Source organism: Dunckerocampus dactyliophorus, chromosome 11, assembly GCF_027744805.1.
Source record: "Dunckerocampus dactyliophorus isolate RoL2022-P2 chromosome 11, RoL_Ddac_1.1, whole genome shotgun sequence".
Classification (NCBI taxonomy): domain Eukaryota; kingdom Metazoa; phylum Chordata; class Actinopteri; order Syngnathiformes; family Syngnathidae; genus Dunckerocampus; species Dunckerocampus dactyliophorus.
The window spans coordinates 10,282,501-10,292,877 of NC_072829.1; the positions used below are offsets into that span (position 1 = coordinate 10,282,501).

At 44.3% G+C, this 10,377-nt stretch overlaps 1 protein-coding gene across 4 annotated transcripts in view; it reads right to left on the reverse strand.

Annotated features, from left to right (window-relative positions):
* Positions 1–9,598, reverse strand: part of pcdh19 (protocadherin 19) — a 92,449-nt gene extending 82,851 nt beyond the window's left edge. Inside the window, exons 1-2 of one of the 4 annotated variants that reach the window (XM_054791251.1) lie at positions 6,769–9,598; positions 2,214–2,328 (exon numbers count right to left, since the gene is read on the reverse strand). In XM_054791251.1, the coding sequence (XP_054647226.1) occupies positions 2,214–2,328; positions 6,769–8,900 (2,247 nt within the window). In that variant the 5' untranslated portion in view covers positions 8,901–9,598. Of the gene's footprint in view, positions 1–1,997; positions 2,347–6,768 lie in introns of all 4 variants that reach the window. The other 3 variants (XM_054791250.1, XM_054791248.1, XM_054791249.1) reach the window with 3 other exon arrangements.
* Between the last annotated feature and the right edge of the window lie 779 nt (positions 9,599–10,377).

Here is a 10,377-nt window from a genome sequence, read left to right on the forward strand (position 1 = left end):
AGTAGGTCTCATTGACCTCTCTGCATCCATCGGTGCCTGAATATCTCAGCATCACCTGCTCAATACATCAATATCTATTTTGTGTTTCTTGTTTTTAAGACCACTCACTTCTCTCCGTGACACCCCACCTTCCTCTCCATGAATGTCAAAGGGAGATTGGAGTCATCAATTACCACTGTCCGTGGTTGCTGGTAAGCATCACACAACCTCCTCAACAACAAAGCACAGATGTATATTTTGTTTGTCTGGGGTTCAGGAGAAGTGGGTCACAACGACAAGGGAGGTGTGCAGTGCAAAGAATCCAATGAAGTGCTTTATACATTGGAAAATCTATGAAATAAAGATCAGCCGGTCTACATACGCTGTCAACTCAAATAGCCTTTCTCGTCAGACCTTCTCTGCTCTGCTGGAGCCGTGCATGGTATGTCAGGGTAATTCAATGGCTGGCTGCGCGGGGCGGCCATGCGCTAATGCCGCACGCCTGCTCTGCCAAATGGACGGCGCCCGGACAAAAGCATTTAGGCAATTTGGGCAATGATTATTCTTTCCGCTAGCACCTGAAATGACGTGTGATGGAGCTGATTAGCTGGGTCGATATATTCTTGCTCAGGCTAGCATAGCAACAACAAGAAAAAGGCCAAATCATTCCTTTCATGCAAAAACACTTGAGCTTGAATGTGAATTCTACATGGACCAAAGACAGAGACCAGTTTCAAAATGAAAAAAACATGAAGAAATGACAAATACACTAATCAATCTTTTATCGCGGTTAATTGGTTCCAGACCCGACCGTGATAAATGAATTTCTGCAAAGTTGGATTCCTTATTTATACATAGAATATTTTCTGTGTTAGAGCATGGAAAACTTATGTTTAAAACTATGTTTTTTTAATATTATTAGAGCAATAACACACCTATAGTCACCGTAACCTCGTACCTCACATTACCCAACATAGCACACAACATAACAGAAAATAAAACATTTAAGACAGAAATAAGACTTGTGCTCGTGTGTGTTGCTGTAAATGTGTTCCGGTGCTGGGAGAGCTGAGTTGGGGCAGACGTCAGGGGTTCAGAGTTGAGTTTTAGCTTGCAGTGGGTTACAGCTGCAACAGTAGCTCGTGTTAGAGATAATTGTGCCTGCGATAATTCAAACCTGCTTTGTTGCTGGTTCGGATTACTATTGCAACAACACATCATCAGTAGCGTAAAACTAACCTGTTGTTTGAATGTAATTAGCTGTCTGATTAGCAAGTCTGATGCTTGTGTGTCTTTTTTTTTTTTTTAAATAATACGCTGTATTCATCCACAAACAGCATGATTTATGAATTAATATATTTCTGATTCGATTACTGTAAGTGAAAATACATTCGAAGTGATCTCTCTGCTCTGCTATCTCCCCCTGTGTGACGACACTGCTCTTTAAATGTATATTTTAGAAGCTTTTTGCAAAATCCAAGCCCGTAAATATAACAGAATATAAAAGTAACCTTCGGCAGACGGCAATATTTGAGTTATATCACATAATATGTCAGAAAGCTGCCCAATCAAGTCTTCACTTTATGCACGTTCTTTACTGCACAACCTTTGATCCCATGACAAAAATACCAGTGTGAATGTTAAGGGAGCTGCATTTTTTTTTTATCAAGGATCCCGACCAAAGTACCAAGCCCCAAGTGTGAACGCAGCCTTAGTCTCAGGTCAACTTCTATATCTCCTCGAAATGCCTCCAACATTTCACTCAGATGGACTGACGTGCAGGAACACATGCCATTTCAAATAGCTTAACCTTCCATCAGTGCGAGGCAGACATTTCACAGACAGCACAATCTTTGCTGTGATGGAGTGCTAAATATCACCAGAACTTGAGATGTGTCAAAATGTGTCAAATAGCATCTCACCATCCCCATCGGACTATCAAGCAGCATCAAACAGACTTTGACAGAAGTCTACATTTTGTTTCCTCTGTGGCCTTTGCACTGTGCACGGTTTCTCACCTCTGGCAGCGGCATGCCGTTGATGATGAGGTCTGGCTGCTGGTGGCCCTGACCGGTGAACGGGTGCTGATAGCCGCCATGGTTGGGCGCGGCATTGCGCGAGTTCTGGTTCTCCACGTTGAGGAAGGTGCTCTCGGAGCGCCTGCAGCCCAGCGGTAGGCTCTGCTGGTGGTAGTCGAAGTAGTTGAGCGAGGAGGTGAGTGACGAGCAACTCACCACATTCATCTTGTCCGTCTCCTCGACATCGCGAGGCACCAGGCGGATGTCGTTCTTGCTCAGCTTCTTCTTCTTGCTCGACTTCTTCTGGTTGCCGTACGAGTACTCGGCCACCCTGCGCAAGTAGAAGAAACTGAACAGACTCAATAAAGCAGTGCTCTCTTTTGACCTTCATGTTGCACACAGTCAAACAAGAATGGCTTTCAGTCCAAAGGCTAATTTCCCATGTCTAGGGGTGGCTCAGCACTCATAAAGGTTGGTTTATGCTCCTGCGTATCCAACGCTGGCTTTCTCCGCCTTCAGAACTCAGGTCACAGTGATGTGGAATGCAACTGCGATTTGTCAGTTTTTACTACATAATTTCCTATTTGCAGATCACTCGTTCAGAAGGTCTAACAGTACGTCATCAACACGGCTCGGTATATACCAAGGTCTTAAGGTCACGGTTTGACTCATTTTCGGCACAAAGACGCAGACAAGTAAAGTTGCAAGAATTAATCAATGACTCAATAATTAATCTTAACTATTTTGGTATCCGGTTATTTGTTTTTTGATTAAAAATGTTAAATATTCTCTTTAATTTCCTTGATGATCCATGAAAGCAGACTTATTATGTTTGTGTTTTAGGCAATACAAGATATTCACACACATCAACTTTGATTTTGGAAAAGATCAATCAACATTTTTGCCTCTTTTGCAGACCAAAGCTTCTTATTGGTTCATATTGATTTGGTCCGTCTAGGGCCTAACCGATTACTCCATGAATCGAAACAACAACCTTCAGACCTTCAACAAAGAAAATATTGTAATCGTTAGTTGCAGTCCTACAGACAAGTGCAACTGTAACAGTTTGAACGATATGAAATAACAGTTTTCTTTTAGGACATCCATCCATCCATCCATCCATTTTCTATGCCGCTTATCCTCATTAGGGTCGACGGGGTATGCTGGAGCCTATCCCAGCTGACTTTGGGCAAGAGGCGGGGTACACCCTGGACTGGTTGCCAGCCAATCGCAGGGCACATACAGTATAAGACAAACAACCATTCACACATTCACACTCACATTCATACCTATGGACAATTTAGAGTCGCCAATTAACCTAACATGCATCTGGGAGGAAACCGGGTGCCTGGAGAAAACCCATGCGCGCACGCACAGGAGACCATGCAAACTCCACACAGAGATGCCCAAGCGGAGATTCGAACCCAGGTCTCTCTCCTGACTGATCCTGACTAACCACTCGGCCACCGTGCGGCCATTTTAGGACATCACATTTATTTTTGGTGTTTGTTCATGGAGTAGACAAGTGTTGCTTCCTGTCACTTAATGTGTACCGTGTGGGAATTTGGTATATCTCTGAACCGCACCGCAAAATCTGATTACCTTCGCTAACGCCTTGTCTTCCAATTCTGGAGCAGCGTTTGCAATTAAAGTGACTGTTGTAGCTCATTGATTAGTTTCAGTTCTTAATAACACTTTCCGTCACTCTTTAATTATTGTGAATTTCTCTTGGAGATCAATAAAGTATCTATCAATTGCCATCGTTTACTCGTGACGAAGGACGCTAACAAGCTAAATAGTCGACAAGGTTGCTACGTCATGCTCACACTGCCCTCAGTTTTTTGATGCAAAATTTGGAATGGTTCACAACAGTGCCCGAACGGACAACATATCGTGACTACACAGAAGCATAAACCAGCCTTTAAGACACTCCATACTCCAAGACTGCAATGGAGCCGCCATTTCTTGTATGTTTGCATTTGCATGCTCAACATGGGACATGTCACAAACAGGCAGACAATATGCAAACATGCCAAAAACCACAGCATACAAAGTGACACTGGTACAGAGCAGCACTACCGGTATATGCAATCATAACCAAAGCACACAAGCCACAGGGTTTTGATTATCAAGCAAGCATACTAGCAATGTGGAGTGCAGTGCAGTACTGAAATAAGAGCAAATGAGTAGCATACTACTAAGCTGTGTTTCATCAATTGCCTCTCAGAGAGTGGGAAATGGCACATTTTTCACACAGTCTTGCATATTTCTGCAGGAGAAACAGATGCTATGTACGCAACAAAAGTGACTACACGTAATTATTTCTATCTAAACTGCGAGGTTTCCTTTCCTTGCATTAACTATAAAGGATGCCATTTATATCCTTTCAGTGTGCAGCATATGGTCTGCAGCGTCTAGTGTGGAATGTCTGTGTGATTGTCGCCCCCACTGGCCCTCTGTTTCTTCACTCTAATCCTCCAACACTTCTACAGTCGCGCAGGCTAAAAAGCTCCATTGTTTTGTTGCTTTCATTTTTCTCTCAGATTGCATCTTGAAAAGAGCTACCGCCCTCCGCCTTCATTCCTTTTGCATTGATTTAGAGGCAAGAAAATGGGCAGCAGCAAATGCCTCATTTTCGTTTATCATTTACCATGATGCCTGCCGCGTTACTTTGTTTCCAAATGCAAATCTATGGGGAAGCAGGTAGGAAGGGAAGTGCTGGAACAAGCAATCAATTGCCGATAACTGCTGCTCATAGTCAAGGTGGGGACTGACTAAGAAGGGCACACATCGCATCACGGCTGATTATAGCACCCAGCAGGGGGAAGAGTGCATGTCTACAGTTGTTAATTGTTTCCACTTGGAGCAAGATTTGTATTGACAATTTTTAACCCCTAAAAATCTGTTTCCATTAAGATTCTTGCATTCATTTACATTACATTTAAAACATGTTATCCAAATGCTCACCAAAGCTGCTATGAAGGAGAAACACTTCATTTAAATGTATGAACCATGCTTTAGAAGGGTGTCCAAACTTTTTCCACCGATGGCTTTGAGGTCTTTGCTCTGTTTTTTCCCAATTTTGCTTTTTTTTTTTTTACATTTTCCAAATATTCCAACTTTCTCCCTAAATAATCTTTGCAATGTTCTTCTCGTAATATAACTTTATTATATTTTGACTTCATTTCCATAATATTATAACTTTTTCCCTGCCTAATTTTCCAAAAATTACAACTTAATTTTGCTTTGTTTGAGTCTAAAAATATTATGAAAAAAACTTCAAAACTAATATTTCAAGTCTGTGATGTCTGTCTATTCTTTTTCCTTGCGATATTATGAGGGTTTTTTTTTTCATCAAATTGTGGCTTTTTTCTTGTTACATTACAACTTTTTTCTCTTAATATTTTTGCTCTTTAATATTTTTCATTAATAATTTATGCTACTAAAATTATGTTAGTTTTCCTCTTAAATATTACAATTTTATACTGATAAAATTACAACTTTTTCTTGCTAGATTTGAGTTTTTTTCTCTTAATATTTTGACTGCTCATGTAAAATTGCTGCTGAGTTTTCCAATTTTGCTGTTCTTGTTTTGTTTATAGTTTTTTAGTTTTCTTGTTAATTTTTTTTAGAATGTGGCGTGTGCCAATAAAAAACACACCTGGCCGCACTTTGGACACCCTTGCTTTCGAATATGCTTGCGTGCATTCAGCAGCGACAACATTCGGTATAGTTAGCCGTAATGCAAAAAATGCTGTTAGACTAGTTGACAACAACAATGATAAACATATTCTTATTATTTATACTATCAACACTGAGTAATATTATCTTATCATCCTACCAATCTTATCAACCTATCAGGTTGTATCAAGTTGTGCTTCTACCAACTCCTTTTCAGACATGCTGAACTGTGCAAGTGTAAACATGCTACTGTATGTCCTTCAATGTAACTTTGTTACGCATTTCTGAAATAAACCAAATCATTTTTAATCCATTATGCAAGTGTATCTACAAAAAAATACACATCAACCAGTAAAACAAAGAGTAAGTTTTAGTATTTTAGATATGTGAGGCAAATACCATCAAAACTGAGCTTTATTAACTTTGACTGCATCAAACCAAGCAATGCACAGCAACACGTAAAAAAACAAGTTCTGGTATTTTGGACTTATTATAACGTGACTTGAAAACTTGACTTTCAAACTGACACAATAAAATTTGAAGCAAAATATGATTATGGCTGCAGGTGAAGTCTCCAATCCAATCTATATGTAAATGCATAATGTTAATGTGGCACCAGGCCTGATTGCAGATTGATGAACAAAAAAAACCCCAAAAAAACACTTTGCCACTTTGCAAGAAAGTCATTAATAACATGGTGCTGTTTGAGTGTTGTTTGGTCCCATCCGGACCACATGTTCAGAAAAGAGGGGAGGCTGGGGCTTCAAAGTGAAGCTACCCAATAATCAGAGCAGATTAAAGTTGATAACAACCAATCAGGCACAGTTAAATAAGAAATGTCCATCAATGAAGCAGCAGGGCACTAATTGACCGGCAACACGCCCACAAATTGAACATGACAGTCATATTTATGAGCCGATTGGTCACAAAGGAGAGATTAAATCACTGAGCAACAATGGACCTCTGATAGAATCATTCTATTTCAAAAGAAGCAGGGGGACAAAAACCTGCAGGCCGGGCCTTGAGAGCTGCACAGTGGATGCAACACACACACACACACACACACTCAATAACACAAGTGGGTCAGTACCTGCAGTTGTATGTCCGGATTTCCTTGTTGTCCCTCTTGCACTTGACGGCCACAAAGATCATGGTGACAAAGAGGATGGCTGCGATGGAGCCCAGTGCGATGATGAAGATGAGGGACAGGTTGACGGGTCCGATGGACTCCTGGGCGTTGAGGTTCGGCGAGAGGTACACGACAATGTAGGCCGAGGCGGACAGCGAGGGCTTGCCGTGGTCGCGGGCAACCACAGTAATCTCGTATGTGGATTTGGCATTCTCCCCGAACATTCGGGTTGAGCGCACCTCGCCGTTGACCTGGTCGATCTCGAAGAAGGCCCGGTCGCCCTCGGAGATGGTGTAGGTGAGGCGCCCATTCTCGCCCTCGTCATAGTCGTCCGCTTTCACCTGGGTGACCATGTGGCCCACGCCGGCGTTCCTGGGGATAGACACCTCGGCGGTGCCGTTCACCAGGGGAGGGTTGGTCATGACGGGGGTGTTGTCGTTGACATCCAGCACCACGATTCTCACGGTGGCGTTGCTCGACAAGGACGGATTGCCGTTATCTCTGGCTAGGACTTTGAAGTCAAACGTCCTGGTGTACTCGTGGTCGAAGGACCTCATGGAGTATATACGGCCTGATGGGTTGATGCTCACGTACGTGTTGACGTCCATGTGCTTAATCTCACCCGGGACTATGGAGTAGGAGACGGTGCCGTTCATGCCCAGGTCGGGGTCTTCTGCCGAGACCGCCAGCAGACAGGAGCCGGGCAGGTTGTTCTCCATCACCATCTCCTGATAATGTGGCTTAAGGAAGTGAGGAGGGTTATCGTTCTCGTCCGTCACTTTGACCACCAGCGACTTGGTGGCGCGAAGGGGAGGGATGCCGCTATCCTCAGCCTGGATGGTCAGATTGTATGTGTCCTTCTGCTCCCGGTCCAGCCGTCCGTCCACCAGGATGGTGGAGAAGCTCTCGTACTCCTGCAGCCGGAAGGGGACGTTGCCCTGGAGCCGGCACTGCACCTTGCCATTTGCCCCGGCGTCCTTGTCTGAGACGCGCACCAGGGCAATGACGTAGCCGCGCTGCGCGTTCTCGCTCACTTCCACCATCTCTGTGTTGAGGGACAGGAGGCTGATGACGGGCGGGTTGTCGTTGGTGTCCATCACGTTGACGGTGACTTTGCAGTGAGCCGGTATGGAGTTGGGACCCAGGTCTTTGGCCTGCACGTCAATCTCGTAAATCTGGGTGGTCTCGTAATCCAGAATGCCGTTGACGGTGATGATCCCGGTGCGGGGATCAATTTTGAAAGCATCCCTCGTCTTCTCGGTGACGTAACTGTTGAAGGAGTACACCACCTCGCCGTTGGTGCCCTCATCTGGATCTGTTGCATTTAGATCTATGACTAAAGTGTTGATGGGAGAGTTCTCCATGACATTAACAGTGTACACAGGCTCGTCAAAAACAGGGTTGTTGTCATTGGAGTCGATGACTTTGATGTTTAATTGGACCGCGCCTATTTTTGGCGGGTCTCCTCCATCCTCTGCGCTGATCTCATAACTGTAGTGGGACTGAGTCTCTCGGTCTAGTGATTTCTGCACCACAAGCTCTGCAATCTTGGAGCCGTCCCCTCTCGTTTTTATCTCCAGCCCAAAGAGCTCATTGGGGGTGATAGAGTAGGACTGCACGCCGAAGACGCCCGCGTCTGGATCGCTCGCCCCCTCCAGGGGGAACCTGGTCCCAGGGGAGGCGTTCTCGGAGATTTCAATGTCGATGTGGCTGGTGGGAAATTTGGGCGCGTTGTCATTCAAATCCTCAATTTCAACTTTGATGACGCAGATCTCCATAGAGTTGGACATCACCTCCAGAGAAATAATGCACTTGGGGTTCTGGCGGCACACTACATCCCGGTCAATCTTCATTTGCGTGGTAAGAATCCCCGCTGGGCTCAGTTCCACCCAGCGCGGCTCCGAATTGGAGATGACCCGCAAGTAGGGCGGCTGCGGTGCGATTTGGAATCCCTGTTTGAGCGCGTCCTTTGTCACGTTACCAATCACGGAGCCAGGCTTCATCTCCTCGTTTATTCCGTATTTAAGGTTAATGACAGCCTCGGCGCACACCCAGAACAAGAGCAGCAGCACAATTACATGTATTAATTCCATTTCCAGGCTTTGGATTGGACCTGTTGAGTTAATAAAGAGCTTGATTAACACTCGCGATCGTGCATCTCATCACTCATTTTCACAAAAAAAAGTGTTGAGACGAATGGTTTTGTTAAAATCTATCAAAAGTGGTACATCCGCTCCGGTGTGGAGCAGCGAGGGATGACGGCGGGGCTGTGCGCTGTGCAGGGCAGGCTGCAGTGATTTCACTGTGCGAGTGCTCCTGTGCCCTCATCAGACAACCTGTCTCATTTGGGTCCAAGAATCCAGAGTGGCAAGTACGCAAAAGGCTCAAAAGTCGTCCCACTTCAAAGCAAAGGTTACATTTCCTTCAAATAAAAAAAGAGGTGAAGTCAGTGATTTAAAAAAAACAAAAAAAAAACAGTCCGATGTTTGGTTTGGTTTGCCGCTGCAGGAATGTCTAATCACATCTGCTCCTCTTACATCCCCTAATCAACTCTTACAGCTGTCACTTTCCCCTGCAAAACACTTGGAAAAAAATAGCAAATATCCATGAAGAATCCCGTTCCAAAAACACATATACAACTGGGTGCACACTGGAGGACTCAGCAGCTCATATCATCCAGCGGCGGACTCGAACATGCGTTCCTCCCGCTCCACTGACGCACACTGGTGGACGCGCATCAGCTCAGAGCCGAGCTCTCAATACGTGCGGACCCGCAGTCCCCCTCACCATCCCCTCCTCAGCCAATCAGGGGTTACACAGCCGGGATGGAGCCGCTTGTGGGTGGGGCAAAAAAAATGCACGGCGTCCGTCCAGCAGATATACCTGCTCTTCTTCCCCTCCTCCTCCTCCTCCTCTTCTTGCAGCCTGCATGCCCCTACATTGTTTTAACACTAAAATCCAAGGTGGTGGCCTACTATGTGGGGGTCCATCTTAAGGCACAGAAATCTACTTAACATAAATCTATTGAGATCCAATACCAGATCTGAAAAAACAAAAAACAAACTATCGCTCAGTTTTGGAACAGTGGGGTTGTAGTTTGGCTATGCACGAGCGGCAGAATATTACCAACAGCTACAGATGTGATGCGTGGTGATTCAACGCTGCCACTATCATCATCGTCAATCAAAAAGTGTGCATTTTTTGATGCAGCTCTTGTGCTGAAGTGTGCAGGTTGTCCGTAATGTTGATGAGATGAAACACTTGAAGAACACTATAAAAATGTGATTATTAAACTAAATATATTGCTTTTTTTCATTTTATTCAAACTAGTGTAGGCCTGTTGTGCATGTGACATCAAAACCATCTTTGATTTTGAGTCACTATATTGGAACATGACCGAAAGGACCACTCTAAAACAATCTAAAATACTAAAATACACCATGCATTGTCATGAGATCAAAATATTTTGGATGTGACGCCATTTTCCAAGAAACTGTGTCCAAAAACAATTGACCCATGACCCATTTTGTGCCCCTGAGCCTAAATTAGGTGAACACAGCCCTAATTGTG